This window comes from Zootoca vivipara, chromosome Z1 (assembly GCF_965207765.1).
Source record: "Zootoca vivipara chromosome Z1, rZooViv2.hap1.1, whole genome shotgun sequence".
NCBI lineage: Eukaryota > Metazoa > Chordata > Lepidosauria > Squamata > Lacertidae > Zootoca > Zootoca vivipara.
The window spans coordinates 27,543,298-27,562,103 of NC_142583.1; the positions used below are offsets into that span (position 1 = coordinate 27,543,298).

Genomic DNA, 18,806 nt, shown 5'->3' on the forward strand with positions numbered 1-18,806 from the left:
AATGAAACTTCAAGTTACATATTCTAATTACATTCATGGTCTTGCAAGAAAGCCACAGAAATTGAAGTTGTTTTTTAAAAACCTAATAAACTAAAAGTTCACACTGGTCATAACAATCTCTCCAGCCCTGCAATTTTAAGAGACCTGGGAACAAAACTGATTACTACACATTAAGCATCTACTATATATTTTTGGAAATGGTTTGTCTGTCTGTCCAAAAGTTCTCTGTTAGTTTGGATGTTTATCATCGCCAAACTCAGCACAAGGTTTCCTGAGATGGGGACAGAAGTAATCAACATTTGTAAACTGGATACCATTTTGAATCAAGATGGAGGACTGAAATATAATTAAGACATGACTTTGTCTGATTTTTTTGCCATGAGTTTGGCTGCTTCTCTATATATTGTTGCCAAATTTTGCATGAAAGGTGTGGGTAGTAATCACCATCCATGTTTGGTGCCAGGTAACATATTAAATCAAAATGATGGACCAAAACATGACTTTGCCATAACTTCACCATTTTGGGGGGTGGGGTCCAAACTCACAATTACACTAGCCCCTTAAAAATCACAATTTTGGGGTACTACGAATTCCCAGGCAGTGCTAGGTACTCCCAAGTAGCAGCATATAATTTAACCTGAGTGAGTAGACATGTATAGGATTGAGAGCCAGTGTGGTGTAGTGGTTAAGAGCGGTAGACTCGTAATCTGGGGAACCGGGTTCGTGTCTCCACTCCTCCACATGCAGCTGCTGGGTGACCTTGGGCTAGTCACACTTCTCTGAAGTCTCTCAGCCCCACCCACCTCACAGGGTGTCTGTTGTGAGGGAGGAGGGGAAAGGAGATTGTTAGCCGCTTTGAGACTCCTTCGGGTAGTGATGAAGCGGGATATCAAATCCAAACTCTTCTTCTTCTTCTTCTTCTTCTTCTTCTTCTTCTTCTTCTTCTTCTTCTTCTTCTTCTTCTTCTTCTTCTTCTTCTTCTTCTTCTTCTTCTTCTTCTTTTTATCCTCCTACTTACCGTAAATCTGCATGTGGAGGCTGCATACATCAAAATTATTATTTCCTTAAAAACAGTATGTATCTAGGTCTTTACCACTGCATAATTGTCTGTCCTTTTTTTTTTCTTGCTACAACTGAGAATTGGTGTGTGTAATGGAGTCCACTGAAAAATCACTGTTGTGTTTATCTGCTCGTTTGATAACAGATATTCATTGTGTCCCTTTTTAACTATTCTCTCCATTTAACCATGTTTCACTCCCCCCCCCCCTTGAAAGTCTATAAAAAAGAACAGGGTAGGAATACAAACTTTCATGTCAGAAATGAACTAACATTAGTATGTGTTGGCTAAATGATACGGGTTTTTTTCTGGACTTCCTGTAATATCATCCTTCTGGAACTTTCGGAGACAAAGGTCAAGTTATTGTAGCTCTCAAGGCTTTATGGGTTTTTATATTTTTTTTGCAGACTTTTATAATAAAAGGCTGTGAGGTAACTAGTCTTCCAAAGCCTGCAGCACCTTTTTTCTCTTTTTGTTGTTCTAATAATAACAACATAGCCTCAGGCTTTTTAAAATAGCTTGAACGCTCTACAAATATGCATGCGTCTTCAAAACGTTTCTTGTCTTACATGAGGTCCTGCCAAGTTGTCTTCCCATTTTTAACAAATATGAACTATACATATGGAACCAAAATAACCTCTGACACTTCTCCACTATGTAGGAGTATATTCTGCAAGTGAAATAATATTATAAACGAAGTGCATTTTCAGGACGGTTATTCCGAAACCTGAAATAGTACCTGTACCTAAAAAAGAAATACAGCTCTCCTAAATTATGTGTTAATTTAGTATTCATATTCATGTGTAGAATTGTGTTTACCCCTACCGTGTAAGCATTTCCATGATGACTTTCTGTGTCCTTGTGTTGAAAAAATAATAATAAAAGGGGTGTGCATGAGAAACGAAAGTGTTTTTCCCAGTAGTTATTCTATAACCTCCCTGCCACTGAAAAATAGAATCAGCACCTGATTTATTCTAGGTGATTGCTGACTGGGAGTTACTGCTCATATGAGGCTATTCCTGTTAGAACTCCTGTGAAAACAGGACATTCAATCCAACTAACGGCCAAACTGCATGTTACGATGGTCACACAGTTTGTCCTTAAGTGGAAGATTTTCCTCCCCCAACTTGTATCTGCAATGGGTCTGATCTGACTAGTAATCCTCCCCCTTCCCACTCGCAGGTGCTAACACACACATACAAATGCAAGTGCAGTTATTCTGTGGTGTTTAAAATATTTTATTTTGTCACTGTCATAATGTATTTGAAGTGGACAGTCTCAGGTCTAGGGACCCAATGTGGCCCTCCAGACTTCTCTAACTGGCCCACAGGACGCTCCCTTAGCCATGCACACACCCTTTCGTCCCAGGACACAATCCTCACCTGTTTGCTTCACACCTTCCTTGAGTGTTTTGTCTGGCTGGAATACGACCTTTAATTACTCTTACTGGCCTGGGTGGAGGATAAACAGCCGTTTTAGAATGTGGATACGTAATCAGATTATTCCTTAGGGTGGAAATGATCATATATGCAAATATAGGATGGGGGACACCTGTCTTCACAGCAGTACATGTGAAAAGGATCTAGGGATCTTAGTAGACCAAAACTAATATGAGGACAAACTTAACATGCGCCAATAGTGTGGTGCAGCAGCAGAAAAAGCTAATGCTATTCTAGTGTCCAGATTAAGGGAAGTAATATTCTGCCTTGGTCAGACCTCACCTGGAGTCCTGTGTCCAGTTCTGGGCTCCCTTATGGGGAGGCATGGACAGGTAAGCAGAGGCTGTAACTCTAGGCAGCACCAGGTGCCTAATCCTTGCTTGCCTGTCTCTGGCATGCTGGGGAGACTTGTGCTGAGTGGAGGATGAAGGACCCTTCACCACACACACACACACACACACACACACACCCCACTGCAGCTCCCGTCATCTCTGACCACTGAGCATGCTGGCTAAGGTGGATAGGAGTCGTTGCCCCACAGCATCTGGCGGGCCACAACTCCCCATCCCTGCTGGGAACGATGGACGTTTCTCTCCTTCGTGGCGTACAAAAGAAGAAAGAAACATAAATGCAAACAAGCGCTTAGCCAGGCACCAACTCTGCGAAGCAACAGGAGCGGCCTCTTAAGGCGACTAAGATGCTCTCGCCGACACCCCTCTAGCTCTCCAGTGCAGTTCTGATGGGAGGACGGAGGGGCCCCCAACCGCCGCTCGGAGAGTAGGGGTGGCTGGAGTGAGGAAGAGGAACTGCGCGGCGCGCCCAGAGGGCGGTACTTGCCACCGGAGGCAGCTCCGCGCAAGACTTTTACGCGCGGCACAGTCTCCGCCCTTCGTGGGCTACTGCGCGTGCGGCCGATCCGCCCGGCGGTCACGAGATGTGGGGCTGACAGGGGAGCGGCTCAGTGGGGCTGGCGGAGCAATGGGGCGCGGGAGCCGCCCGAGGGGACCTTGCTTGCTGCATCTGCTGCTGCTGCTGCAGGCGGCGGCGGCGGCTAGCGGCGAGGCGCCCTCGCTGCCTCTGGTCCTCAACACATGGCCCTTTAGGAAAGCCGCTGAAGCAGGTGCTGTTTCGCTTCCTCCAGGGCTTCCGTGGTTGCGCAGAGGAGAGGCTCGAGCGGGCGGGGAGCAACCCTTCGCCCCGTCCTAGGTTTGCGGTTTGCCCCCAAGCTTTGTTTGGGCTCCCCACCCCACCCCCTGCTTTCTAGATTCATGATCCAGCCCGGGTCTCAGCGCCACATAGGCAAATCTGCAAAGATCCTTGCAGGCGGTGGTGTGCGTGCTACATGCCGCCTGCTGTGCTGCATGCTGGCATAAATGGGCTGGGATAACATCGCACGCTAGTGGCATTAGATGTCTCGAGCAGGATGTATTGAGCCTTTCTAAAGACCCCTTGCTTTGAGGGTGCGGGGAATTCAAGCTAACAAAATTTGGGCAGGTTGGAGAGGGAGACTTCACCTTCAGCTGTGCCGTGCCAGACCCTGGGACCCAGTTGTCCCCCACTCCCTTCCCCTTGTTCTCATTTATGGGAGCCACTATCCCAGTCCCAAAAATCTGGTTGGGCTTGTCTGTGAGGAGAGGAGGGGAAAGGCACTCTGTGCATGTTCAACAGTGCTCTTTTTTAAACAAGACTTACTGTTTGCATTGAAATACAAGAAAGGGTGGTGACAGTTTAAGCCTGGTCAGATGAACTAGCTGTCCACATTGCTACTGGTAAACTTCCTTGGCTTTTATCTGCTACTTTCCTCTGCCTTGTTTGGTGTGGGGCATTTTATGTTCTGGTTTAGCAAAACGTAATCTATATTACTTAGTGCATTACTTCTTAGAGTAGCACTGTTACAGGCAGGGTACTTCCCCCACCATTTCAGTGTCGGTCTTTTGGTGAAGGGGTTCTAATCCACAATAATGTGGCAGGAGGGCTCTTAGCATGGCATTGTATTAACACTGGAAACACTGGTGTGCTGCTGTGTCTGCAGAAGTGTCTGCTTGCGCTGTGTTCTGTATTAGCTACATAATTTGGTCTACTAGGCCACAGCAACATCTTGTGGCCAGTTGTGCAACATGGATTTCTGCTGTCAGCTCTTGTTGTGGGTGTCTTCACTGGATTCATAACAGCAACATCAGACAATGCACAAATATGATCTGCACACTTTCTGCTTCTGTGTCACACATAGTCCTGTGTCACACATAGAGCGTCCTCACTTCCTTCTAGTGAGTGTGCATGCTTCTGGGACAAGATTAACGAGTCCTCTCCTTTGCCCAATATATCCATAAAGTTTGTGCTAAAGTCCATCTTGAGGAAATTCTTTTACAATAAGTGATATAGCCTGGCTTGTGAAAGAAGCATATGGAACAACATTAAATGGTTTTAAACCCCTCAGTGAAATGCCATAAAAATGGTTTTAAAATCTTTTTCCCCCTTTAACTAGCACGTTGTTGCCATATAGTGATGGTTATCCCATCTCCACCCATCCCTCCACCCCCAGTCCACTCCTGTTTTGTTGCAACTTGATACAGACATGTAGCCAGGAAAACTTTCCCCACTATTTATCACCATGCCAGAAAAAGCTTCCCCTGTTAAAAGAGCAGGGCCAGTTGTTGTTTTTTAGTGGAAGTTATCCACCCTTGTGCTGCTTTGCTTCTAAACATAATTGGCTCATTGGAGACTCTGGGCTTGAAGAGAAAGAAATTAGAATGAACTCAACATTTGTCACATCAGACAAATAGGCCATTTTTAATCTATAGCTTGCTTGCCAACTGTGGCTAGTGCCAGATTGGCAGGGCAGGGGAAGAATACAATGAGAAGCAGACAGTTGACAATTAATGTCCAGGAATCCCAGGTTTTAAGAGTTTTGCCACCGATGCTGCATTCCTCAACATGATGGATTTTGTTTTCTTGTACTTATTGACCAGCCTCCATAAAATCAGGACAATGAACACTTACACATTTGCACTGCACTGTGTATTCTAGGGATAGGAATTGGTGGTGTGCTTTTTAAGAATATGACTTCTGCGTACTTTACATGTGTAGTGAGTGGGATTTTGTTGTTGTTGTTCCTTTCAGCTTGGAGTACCTTACAGGCAGGTGGTTCTGAACTGGATGCAGTAGAGAAAGGCTGTGGTCAGTGTGAAGTTGAGCAATGTGATGGAAGTGTGGGGTATGGAGGACACCCAGATGAACATGGAGAAACAACATTGGATGCTATGATTATGGATGGGTAAGGAATCCCACATCATTCCTAACAGGCGTAGGGGTTCTCCTGTCATTTGCACAGAGCTCTTCCATGTTCAGAATCTTCACCATTCACTTCAAAGAGTAGACAGTTTTGTCCTTGCTGCCCTCTCCATTGAAAAGCAGGTGGGAACCTATGGGCCCAGAAGGGCTTGTGTGCATCTGAGACTGAATGGGCTGTTTACTAGGGATGGGTTTTTTCTAAATCTTTATGTCAGTCTTATCCACATTCTAGTTTCTGTCTCACTCCTTGATCTCAAGAAGTACAGTTTCTTTACTGGTTTATTGTATTATTATGCACATTATTTCATCCACACTCCAGGGTCTCTTAAGTAACTAGCAGATAAACACACATATGGCAATGTATGTAACTGGCCCTGCTCTAATGAGAAGTTGTGCACTAGTAGTAATAGAGCACGTGCATTTGGTTTAGCGAGTCAGGTTTAGCTCTATTCCCCCCCCCCTTCACTAAATATGCTTTAAAATGTCAGTTTAAAGAGAGCACGTGCCCATCTGAACTGTAGTCTACAGCAGTGGTTCCCAAACTTTTTTACCCACAGACCTCTTGCAAATTGTTGAGGCTGACCACTTAAATGATTTTTTTCTGCCTGCTGTAGCAATTGTGCTGTGCTAGATGCTGTATGAATTTTAATTGTGTCTTTATTGCTGCTTTAATTTCGTGCATATTGCATTTTATTCTATTACAATGTGAATTCCATAGAATTCACATTATAATACATCAAAATGCAATATGAGAAATTAAAAGCAATTAGAATGCAGTTAAAAGTCAGAATGAATATTTAAAGCAATAGATGTGTTATATTCAACTACAAATCCATAGTCATGCCACAAACCACCTGAATTAAGATCACAAACCACTCATGTTCTGTGGACAGTAATTTGGGAATTCCCCATTTACAGGTTCAACCCATTTAGTCTGGAATAGTCTAATGGGATTGCAAGTAACATTTGGACACCAATCTTCATTTTTATACTCATCTCATGCTTGTCCTTTAGATGTGGCATACATTATTCTTATACTCTGCATTTCTTGATATAAACTTAAAATATTCCTAACTACAGCCCTGTCTTGTCTGTTTTGCTTTTGGGTACATTTGTCTGTCTTTGGTCCAGTAATACTATGGAAGTTGGGGCAGTAGCTGATCTCAGACGCATAAAAAATGCTATTGGCGTGGCACGAAAAGTGATAGAGCATACTCAGCACACCTTACTGGTTGGAGAGTCAGGTAACTTCCTTTATTTTGCTCCCTTGAAATTTCAGCTCTGCCATGCAGTGGTGGAAGGCAGCTGCCTCTGTCTAACTGAAGTTAAGCTGCCTCACTTGTGTCAAGAACTTAGTCACAAGTTGGTTGCGACAAGTTACTTGATTTCATTAAGAAGAGGAGTTTGGATTTGATATCCCGCTTTATCACTACCCAAAGGAGTCTCAAAGCGGCTGACATTCTCCCTTCCCTTCCTCCCCCACAACAAACACTCTGTGAGGTGAGAGGCGCTGAGAGAGTTTCGAAGAAGTGTGACTAGCCCAAGGTCACCCAGCAGCTGCATGTGGAGGAGCGGAGACGTGAGCCCGGTTCACCAGATTACGAGTCTACCGCTCTTAACCACTACACCACACTGGCTCTGCTTTAGCACAGGTGTGGGGAACCTTGGGCCCTCCAGATGTTGCTGAACGACAACTCTCAGAATCCCTGGCCATTGGTCATGCTTGCTGGGGCTGGTGGGAACTGTCGTTCAGCAACATCTGGCAGGCCAAAGGTTCCCCACACCTGCTTTAAATGGATAGGGGCCACTGTGCTCTGGCCTCTGCATCATGCACTCCAGTCTCATTAAGTTCACAATTTTGTTTGTTTGTTTATTAAATTTCTATGCTGCCCTTCAACCGAGGATCACAGGGCAGTTTACAATATAAAACCACACATACACATATGTGTGTGTGTGTGTGTGTTTAAAATGCCATAGATTGTTTAATTAGCCAAAGGCCTGGGAAAAGAGGAATGTTTTTGCATGGCACCTAAAGATAAGTAATAAAGGCACCAGGCAAGCCTCCCAGAGTGGCTGGGGAGACTCAGCCAGATGGGCGGGGTACAAATAATAAATTATTATTATATTATTATTATTATTATTATCCCTGGAGAGTACATTCCACAAGTGGGGAGCCACCACAGAAAAGGCCTACTCTTGTGTTGCCACTCTCCAGACCTCTCACAGAGGAGGAGCACCAAGAAGGGCCTCCGTTGATGATTGCAGGGTTCAGGTCTGGTCATATGGGGAGCGGCAGTCCTTGAGGTATTGCAGTCCTGAGCCATTTAAGGCTTTAGGGGTCAAAACCAGAATTTTGAATTGGACCCAGGAACCAACTGGTAGCCAGTTGTTATTGAGCAAGGATTGGTGTTACATGCTCAAACCATCTTTCTACGGTTTTCATTGTAAATTTCGAGCCATCTTCAGAGGCAGGCCCATGTATAATGCATTGCAGTAATCTAACCTAGAGGTTTGGTATGTTTACTCCCAGTTTAGAAAGGTCCCTTCTCCTCAAGGTGGGCAGTTGAGGCATTTTTGTTCTGCCAAATTTTTGATATGTGTTAATTTTATCAAATTATGGTTTTCTTTGTGTATTTATTATTACTGAAAGCTCTTGTGTGTAGAAGCGGGGGTTTGTTTGTTTTTTGGTATACTTGGTTGGGGAACTCTTTTTGGAGCCCAAATGTAAATGTTTTTTATAGATTAAAATAGTAAATGTGTATTGAATCGCAGCCTTCAGTGAGAAAACTAATCACTGATTTTTTGAATTTTAGCATTAGAAATTATTCTTTAAAAAGTATAGCTGCAGCAGACAGCTCAGAAAGGATTCTGTGGAAACACAAGCTATGCAGTTCTAAATATGACGTCCCCAAAAGCACTTTTCTCTTTCAAAAATTTAACAGGAAGAAAATAGAAGAAAATAGAAGAATAGAAAATAGAAGAAATAGAAGAAAATAGAAACATAATTAAGATATATTAGATAAAAGCAACAGGATTTTTTTAAAAATTAATCAATACAGTCTAAAACATTCTACTTTTAATTCTTAAGGTTTCTGTCTGACAGTGTAGTGGTACTTTGCTGTTTCTTATCAAAAGTCTTTATGGATTCCATGTTGCAAATTGATATACTTCCTCTTAGTTTGCTATCAGTCTTCAGGATTCTGAATCCCCCTGATATATGTTCTAGAAAATGAGAAAGGCATTCCTGTTGAGGACAAAATCATAATAACGTATAGGGCAGTGACTTGGGCTCTGACTGTTGTAATACAATATGAAAATGGTTTACAAGTGCCATGCCGTCTTTTCATAGGGATCTCGATGAGCTAAAAGGTGTCCTCATGCATGCTTATTGAATTGCAAATACAGTTACATAGAAAAAGAAAGTATTCATTATTTTCTGTTCCATAAAGCCTCACAATTTGCGGAAAGCATGGGGTTTCCAAGTGAAGACCTGACTACACAGAGCTCTCTTTCAGTGTACTTACAGTGGCTTAATCGAAACTGTCAGCCAAACTTCTGGAAGGTAAAACCCAACTTTCCCCCTTGTTTTTTTTCTTGTTTTATAAACCTGGTGACTACATTGTATTAAATATTGTTCTGCCACCCCTCCTGGAGGCAGTATGCCTCTGGATGCCAGCTGCAGGGAATTGTAAGCCAGGAGAGTGTTGTTGCGCTCAAGTCCTCCTTACAGGCTTCCCATGGGCTTCTGGCTGGCCACTGAGAACAGAATGGTGGACCAGATTGGCCTTGGGCCGGATCCAGCAGGGCTCTTCTTACGTCTGCAACATTTCCAGCACCCCACTCCATCATTGGAGTAAGCTGCAGGGGGAGAGGAATGTGCCGTGTGCCAAAAAACAAAAGTATGTGGACGTGTACAAGAGAGTTCTCCGAAGGAGCTTAGCCTACGGAGCCAAATGGTCCTGTTGATCAGCTTTGAGGGTCCTGCTTTTCAGTTCTCTTTGGCCTCCAGTCAAGCTAGAATTGGTCACTGCTGATACCAGCTTCTGCTAACCAGTTCAACTTGAATCCTTCCACTGCATCTGATTCTTACTGTTTTATATTGTCTGCCTTGTAAGTGTTGGACACCTGATAATAATATCTGTGTCCCCCTACCATCACTGGACAGTTGCTTTTAAGGAGTTTTATGTACCCAGGGACTTCCCCATGTTCTTCTATTCACCAGATCCTCTCTGGGAGCTAGGTTTAAGGTTCTTGGTTATCTGTCTCATATGTTTTCTGCTCTTCCCCCACCTTGGAACTTTTTAGCTTTGTGCCATGATTAGAATCCACACATCCTTATTTCATATAAACAAGCCCAAGCTCTGCCTGCCGTTTGCCTTATTTTAAAAATCTTAAACTGTTTTTACGTTCTGGTTAAGATTTGTTTTTTTAAAAAAATTGCCCCTGGCCATGCATCTGAAATGCAGGTTCATTTTAAGATCTGCTCTGAGCCTGCTGTGATTCTGATAAGTGTGTAACCATTAAATCTACGTGGACCCTTTCAGCATGGGCGTTTTTTGTTTTTATGCTACCTCACTCAGATGTATAACTATGGGCACACTTTTTTAAAAAATAAATAAATCTCCAATTAGATATTTATTTTTAAGAAATATAATATAGAGCCTCAGTACTATTATTTTCTCATTGAATCAGAAGCCTATTGTGATTTGTGTAAAATGTTTTCTTCCTTCATTTTGCATGCAGACCCCACCCTCTTGACTATCTATACCAGGCATCCCCAAACCTCGGCCCTCCAGATGTTTTGGACTACAGTTCCCATCTCCCCCAACCACTGGAGCTGTTAGCTAGGGATCATGGGAGTTGTAGGCCAAAACTTCTGGAGGGCCGCAGTTTGGGTAGGCCTGATCTATACCCTTCAAGTTATCCCTGCAAAAAACACAGGCTATGTAGAAACCTGTAGAGGGACCTCTGCATCCAAGATCATAGGGAGATACTTGGAAGATAACAGCCTTTAAGACTAGCAGGAGAAGTCTGTGTGGCTAAAGCAAAGTCTTTCTTAATTATTTTAACTGAGCCACCAGCAAAAGGGGAAAGAATAGGGTGTGTTAGATTGTAAACTGTGTTTGCAGGGTATGTGAAGTGGAAGTAGAGCAAGTTGAATTATCTGGCTCCAGTGCCTTTAGCTGTATGTTTTGTCTATAAAGTTGTCTCATCAAAATCAGTATAGATGCTCATGAGGATTGAGGAAAATCTGATCTTGAATTATAGCGGTAGGTGGTAAGACAAATTATCATGCTGGGTTTCTTGCACATATAATGTTGATGTATTATTTCTCTGCTGGCTGTTCATTGTAGGAAACATCTGCAAATCACATAACATGAAATCTGAGCAGGGCTGTGATAACTAGAGTGTTTTGAGTATTGAGTTACTCTAAATTGAGGGAGATGCTTTTGTCTGTTCATTGTTTAAAGCATCTGAGCTACAGTAATTTGCCTTCGATGAAACTTCTTCATCCTTGGCATATACAGAAATCTTACATTATTCTTTTAGGATGACGGGGGTGGGGGTGGGGAGGGAGAGAAGACAGGTTTGTTTGAAATGCCAGTTTGTTTTTCTTCCAAGATTTTAATGTGAATGAAACTTTGATTGCAGAGTGTGACGCCAGATGCTTCAAAATCATGTGGCCCATACAAGCAGACTGCAAAGTTCACCAAAGAAGAGCGGAGTGTATCAAAGAAAAGAACAGATATTCATAACCATGACACTATTGGTAAGCCTTCTTGACAGCAACTTATTTCATGCTGCAATCCCTCTGCTTGTTTTAAATGAGTCACCAGACAAACTGAACGTGGATAACTTAACATCCACTTAAGAACAAACTCTGCCTGATGCAGAGATTCAGCAACACATATCCCAAGCGTGAAGCCCTAGCACCCCATAATGTTGAACGCTGTGCTGTCAGATCACGCATAGTTGCCTCTCTGCTGGTTGTGGGGCTCTCCCCAGGAGGGTGAAACTCTACTGCGTGTAGGAGCCTTGAAATGAGGAGTCTTGAGGCAGATCATCAGCATGCTGCCTTGGATCCACTTGATCCAAAAGTTCCTTGGGCTTCTCAACTAGGCCAATCTGTTGCTGGCATAGTGAAAAATTACACAGAAGCCACCTTCCACCTTGGCCAGCATGAGCTGGCAGGAATTGGGATGTGGTAGGACACTCGCCATGTTACCCCTCACCCCATTCTGTAAATCTCCTTACTTACTGTAGGAACCTGGCCTATGCTTCTCTGTTTAGTTTTAGAATCAGGAATGTGGCATTCATTCTATTCCGCTTTCACCCTTCCTTCCCAGTCCCCGTACATTCATTCATTCTACATATTTATGATGAGCATTTTTTAAAAAAAATACACACATGGTCTGATGAGGCGGAACTTGTGTTAGTAGAACATGATTATCATCCAAAATCAAAGCACCACTTTGTTTTCAAGTAGGAACAACTTAATTTACCGGTACTCTTTTTGCTTGCTAGTTTGCTAAAAGTGCACCAAGAGTGCTCCTTCTTGAAGAAGAAGTAATTTCAAAATGAGCTTATATATTCCAGTGAATTGATCATCCTAGTGGATATTCCAGAACTACATAGGTCTGGAAGTCCCCCCCCCCCCAAAAAATAAGCTCAAGTTTCAACTTTACATTTTGCAAAATTAACTGAAGATGGGGACGACGACGACTTTGTTTGGATCCAGCCTCTTCCATCTGCATAGTAATTAAATTTGGAATTTACAGAAGCACCTAAGTGACTTGGGAGCACAAGTCTCATTCCCAGACACTTAAGAGGCACTTCTAGTGTGATGATTAAATTCGTCACCACCAAGTAATTAGCATTTTAAAAATGTCAAATGCCAAGGTTCTTGCTAATCTAAAGGTGTGTCCTTATGAACTTTTGCACCTTGGCAGTTTGCCCAAGCCAGTGATTTATTATTTGCTTCCCTTCTTTAGGAGGCAAAGATAGAGCAGAACTGAACTAGGCTACTGTAGGCAGTTGCATTTTGTAGGCAAATTGCCTACTTGGCAAATTATTGAATGCAAACTTTGAACAATTGCTTCATGCTGTGTCAGTTGACACTATGTTTATGGCACTCACTGCCTTCCGGTAGCTAGTGCGTGAATTATCTGGCTGTGGGTCTATAACAATTAAGTGTCCTAAAATATGTACTGTATTTCCACACTTGGAGTGAATGATTATGCCGCCTCCCATCTGAAGCCAGGAGCCAAAGCTAGTGTTTCTGACTTAATCAGTGCAGAATTATGGGGCAGACTGTGATCCTGGTGATCATCTGACTTCATGGATGGGAGATTTTCTTTCTTTAATAGATGGACTCTAAGGTGGAGTTACTCCAGACATAAAAGAGGTACAGTGGTACCTCTACTTACGAATAACTCTACTTACGAATAACTCTACTTACGAATGGAGCTCCACCCGCCATCTTGGATGTGGTTTAGATAGGATTTTTTCTACTTACGAATTTTTAGATAGGGTTGCTTCGACTTTTTTTCTCCCAATGCATTCCTATGGGATTCGGCTTACAAATATTTTTGACGTATGAATGTGCGTTCGGAACACATTAAATTCGTAAGTAGAGGCACCACTGTATAAGGAATGCAAACAGTTCCCAGGTGAAGTTGATCCCATCGGCATCAAGTTGTGATAGGAAAAGATTGCGGGGACCATGTTGTATATTCACAGGAACTCTTAAAATTGGTGTGAGGGACCGCCAGCTTCCAAGCCTGTCAGGCCTCCTCATTTGGCTTTCAAGGCCATTTTGGCTCAACGGCACACAGCTGCTGTCATATATGATGTCAGTACGGGCCAGGTCAAAACATGGCTTAGCTGAAAATGTGTCTGCAGGCCTGGCTGATCAGCAGTGCCTACAAAGCCCTATGTAAAACAATGGGCAAGATCGTGCTTTGTCCAAGGGTTACATTGCCCAGAATTTAGAAAGGGATTTCCTGAGCTCCATCCACCTGTCAGATTTGGCCCATGAGGGGATGGGAGATATCATTGTAACCCACTGGTCAAACCCAGTTCCCCACTGCTGTCTGAAGGACAGCAGGAGCCTGTTCTGTTTTAAAGGGTGGTCGCCTAACATTACCCCTATTCAATTAACAAAACCAACCCATAATGCTGCTTCTAAATTCCCAGCCTGTTTTCATTTGTAGGCATGATTGTGATTGGTCAGAATGGAAGCATTGCTGTGGGGACGTCTACAAATGGTGCAGACCACAAAATTCAGGGGTTAGTGTCGCAATAAAATCAAGATTCCTCATTGATGAGATTTGTTTTCCTTTCTTGAATGCTGCTTATAGTAAGCATGAGTGTGTATGTGAACTGCTGCTGTAGTGGTAATGTTTTTATATCACTTGAAGGAAGGATATTGTGGATATGTGAAGAATGCACGAATTTGTTTTCTGTCTTCTTCTTCTTCTTTTCCTTTTCACCGGTTTATTTTCCATGAACTTGCACAGAAATTTAGATCTGGCATAGCCTAGCCTAGCAATTGTTAAGGGCAGTCAATTTCAGCACAGTCATAAATTCTTGAGTATGTCCTTAAGAAAGAGACTCTCTACCAGCCTCATACCTTCTATCTGTAATGCCAGGATAATACTAGCCTACCTTGCAGGGCTGCATGTGAACGTCTTTGATATCTATAAATGCTAAGTTTGGATTAGAGCCTTCCTCAGGCATCCTCCCTGGAACCTATTCCAGTGCCAGGCAGAGACTGTTCTTTTCTCTCAGGCCTTTTAATAATGTTTAAAAACTTTTATCCAATAATGCTTTTAATACCAACTACCCTTGTTTTTGCTTTTTTTTATCAGTCTGGTTGTGGTCATGCATGTGGCAAGGGGATTTTGTAGCCCCTTAGTTTTTGCTTGGTTAGCTGTGATTGGTTCAATTCCATCTGCTTTAGAGCTGTGCTTGATTATATTGGATGTTTAAGTTAAGTGTCACCTTGATATTTCAGCCCAGTTCAGCAAATATAATAATGAATATTGCTGTCCAAAAAGAATGGAATTGACACATGGGAAAACAAAATCTGCTATTCTATACTGAGACTTACCACTATATCTTCTTGAGGTGGTAAGCTTGTGTATGGGCTGGGCTGACTACAGTCAGGGACTCCCATGACTGAACTATCCTATGCTCAGAAAACTAAATGTTGAGGAGAAGCAGTTCTTAAGTTTTGTTGCGGGGGTTGGTTGGTTTGGAGGGTCTTATTTTTTAAGGGAGGAGCATTCTGTCATGTATTTTGCAGGGGGTATTCGAGCACAAACTAGGAAATTTAGACATACGCAATAAAAGTGCTCTGTATAGAAAAGTGTGGAATGAACAAATGATTGATGGGAAGACACCCCAAAAGAAAATCAGGATGAATGGCCTTTTGTCTTCATAAGCTCTCCTCCTAAAAAACAGGAACAAATCTGAACGAATGCGCAGTAAATACCAGACATGGTGTAACCTCTTCCTAGGCTTTGTACGAGCAAATCTGGATGAATGCCTTGTCTGGCAGAGTCCTGAGACTGTACATATACAGTGGTGCCTCACAAGACAAATTTAATTCGTCCCGCGAGTCGCTTCGTATAGCGAAAAATTCATTTTGCGAAGCGGCTCCCATAGGAACGCGTTGAAGTGCGGTTTCCCATAGGGTGTCCCGCAAGACGGGGGGATTTCGTCTTGCGAGGCACCCAAGGGACGATAAAAAATCGTCTTGCGAAGCGCGCCATAAGAAACTTCGTCTTGCGAGTCTCCATTGAAATTGCAAAACGCTTTCGTTTTGCGAGTTTTTCGTCTTGTGAGGCATTTGTTTAGCGAGGTACCACTGTAGCTCCAAGAGGTTTACTCCAGGCAGGCACAGGTTTACTACCTCAATGAGAAACAGGCCTCAACGTGTCTTTGTTGCTAGCTTGTTTGTGACTCTGTTGGAACTTTCAGAATCTTTCCCCATCGCCCGGCTGTTTTCATTGGATTAACATGGCCTTCGTCTTTCTTAGACGTGTGGGAGACTCTCCAATTGCTGGAGCTGGAGCATATGCAGATAGTACAGCTGGAGCTGCAGCTGCCACAGGAGATGGGGATTTGATGATGCGCTTCTTGCCCAGGTTTTTATAGTCTGTGAACTCTTTGGATCTTTTCCATACTGGGTTTAATTGTGAGGCTACCCTGGGGTAAAAGATAGGCTTGGTACAGGCAAGTTTGGAAGCTGCACTGCTTCTCCCCCCACTTCAAGTCTTGGGGGTGTTACTAGGCATGCCCATAGGTCCTTCGTGACATAGAAAACAACAACATCTTGGGGATGTTGCTTAGCCTCTTGTCCAAACAGTAATCAACAACCAGGATTTTGACCTAATGATAGCTATTGCACCTTTCATTTAAATATGCAGACTCTCTCACTACATTCCTCGCTGTAGAAGAATTTTAAAGGGAACTAGTGTTCAGTCCATATTGCACCCAAGCATTAAGACCAAGCATTCATATTCCAAACCAGTTCATTGAGTTTTTGACAACAGTTGGATCCAGGGACTTTGGTCACAGTGGATCTACTAGGGCCAAAGCAAACCATTCCAGAGATAGGGAGCCACCACAAAAAAGGCCCTATCTTGGTTTTTTATACTGTCTCAACATTGGGGCAAGTTCGTGCAAGATTCCCTTTTTGTTATCAGTGGAGAAGGGTTTTTTTAAGGTTCATTTCCTCCTCCTTGGCATACTATGCATACTATGACACTTGAATAAACTTTGGGTTAATATCTGTCTGTTTATTTTCCTTAAATCAGCTATCAAGCTGTGGAGTATATGCGAACAGGAATGGATCCCACCATGGCCTGCCAGAAAGTTATTTCTAGAATTCAGAAATATGAGCCATACTTCTTTGGTGCCGTTATCTGTGCCAACGTGAGTGGAAGCTATGGTACGTCTTCTTCAGAAGTTTATTTTATGCAGATTTATAGGTTGGAATGAGTTCGCAACACTTGGGTTCTGTGTTTGTTGCCCGTTTGTCACATCAGCATGCAGGAAAGGGCTCAAAACAAAATATTCACTTTTTCGGGGGGGGGGGACTGAGACTGAGACTCTGCTTCAAAGCAATCCAAGATGAGTCATGCTGAGTATCTCATTATTGAGCCCTTGGATCACTTCGCAGGATCATTTTGCTAATCGATATGACGTATTGGGTAGGCTGCTCAGTGCACTTCTTTTATCTTTGATTTCCCACAGTTCTCCGTTTGAAAGATTAGAGACCCGTGGACTCATTACATTTGCCAGTATTAAGATGTAAATTGAAACAAAATATACTAAACTTGGAATTATATTTTAGGTTGTGAAGGCCATAGTGCTAGCTGGAGACTCTTTCGTCTTCAAGAGTTTAAAATAAGTGAAGGAAAGATGGCTTTTTAAAAAGAAAGCTCAGTGCTGGGTTAATTAAGGCTATGAAAGAACAATTGCACAATTGTAGTTGAATTAATAGTGGGATCCTTAGATGTTAAAAGCACAAGGAGACAGATTAATGCGCCTCTCATACTTTGTTCTCTCTTTATTCTCTTATCTCTCCCTTTCCTGACACAGGTGCTGCCTGCAATAAAGTTTCAGGATTCACACAGTTTCACTTTATGGCTTCTAATCCCACTTTGAAGCAACCATCTGAGCAAATAATAGACTGCATTTAACATCTCCCTACCCCCCACCCCACCTAAACTTAAAGAGTTCACTGGAAGAAACTAAGAAGACAAAATAACTTTTGCCATTGCCGTTTTTGTTTTTTTACAAAAATTAGTTGTGGACACAACTTCCCCATAAATTACAGCGCAGAGGGGTTACCGATTTGTGCCAAGGAGCCTTTATTCTCTGTCTTAAGACTGTAATCCTTTGGCCCCTTGGAGGAGAGGGGGCCAAAGAGAGAGAGAGAACACCAGATCTCCACCCCGTAGGCTTTCTTGATGCCCTACTGACATCAGAGAGAGAGAGCAGAAGCCATTGCTGTCTCATCCTCCTGACATGCTCCCAGAATGGGAAGATTTCCCCTCAAGATTTCTCATTAATTTCATCCTCCTTATTTTCTATAGGGGGATAAATGTTCCAAAGTAAACAAAGGTAAAAGGATAGAGGAGGGTTTCTGTGGCCTTCACTCCCCCCCCCCCGGCCCCAATTTAAGATTGTAGCCTTAATTTTGCTTTCCCGTATTGCTGACCCTTAAGTAAATTTAAACAGAATAAGCTGAGTAAAGAAATTCACTCAAATATATGCCGAGATATTTCTCAACTTCCACCAAAGTGGCCTACCATCTCTGGGAGAGAAGAAATGAATGTGTCAAGCCAAGCCACTTTGAACAGACCTACCACAATGCCTTCCTCTCAGCTTACTTCTGTTTTGAAAGATCCACCGAAGTTCTCTTTCCTATCTCTGGATGTTAACAGCTGGAAATGCAGCTTCAAGAATGGAGGAGAAATGCGACAGGTTAGGGCAGGCATCCCCAAACTGCAGCCCTCCAGATGTTTTGGCCTACAACTCCCATGATCCCTAGCTAAGAGAACCAGTGGTCAGGGATGATGGGAATTGTAGTCCAAAACATCTGGAGGGCCGAAGTTTGGGGATGCCTGGGTTAGGGTTTCAATAGCTAGTAACACTTGGGGGGGGCGAAAATACTTGTTACATTCCGCCTCATGTAACATGGCTGTATGAGTCCTGGAAGGACTGGTGGTTACCTTAATTGAGTATTGACATTTTCCCCATAAACACATTCATTTTTAAGAACAGTTTTTAAAGTGTACAAATCCAGTCATTCCTTCTAGCAATTTACATAATAATATTCCCCTTTTTACATGCTGGAGCTGCCGAGCTGCCACCCTGCTCTTGAATTTGTAGTACTGTAGATATATATATATATATATATACATACATATATATATATATATATATATATATATATATATATATATATATATATATATACCAACAACACACCTCTAAATGTGTTA

The 18,806-nt window shown here is 42.8% G+C and overlaps 1 protein-coding gene across 1 annotated transcript; it reads left to right on the forward strand.

The window, feature by feature from the left end:
• Positions 1-3,409: 3,409 nt before the first annotated feature.
• On the forward strand, positions 3,410-18,584 carry AGA (aspartylglucosaminidase). Its single transcript, XM_060278717.2, has 9 exons — positions 3,410-3,616; positions 5,617-5,770; positions 6,919-7,031; positions 9,237-9,349; positions 11,440-11,557; positions 14,001-14,076; positions 15,831-15,938; positions 16,611-16,744; positions 17,398-18,584. Exons 1-9 carry the CDS (start codon positions 3,475-3,477, stop codon positions 17,496-17,498), a joined length of 1,059 nt encoding a protein of 352 aa, XP_060134700.2. The 5' UTR covers positions 3,410-3,474; the 3' UTR covers positions 17,499-18,584.
• The last annotated feature ends 222 nt before the right edge of the window (positions 18,585-18,806 follow it).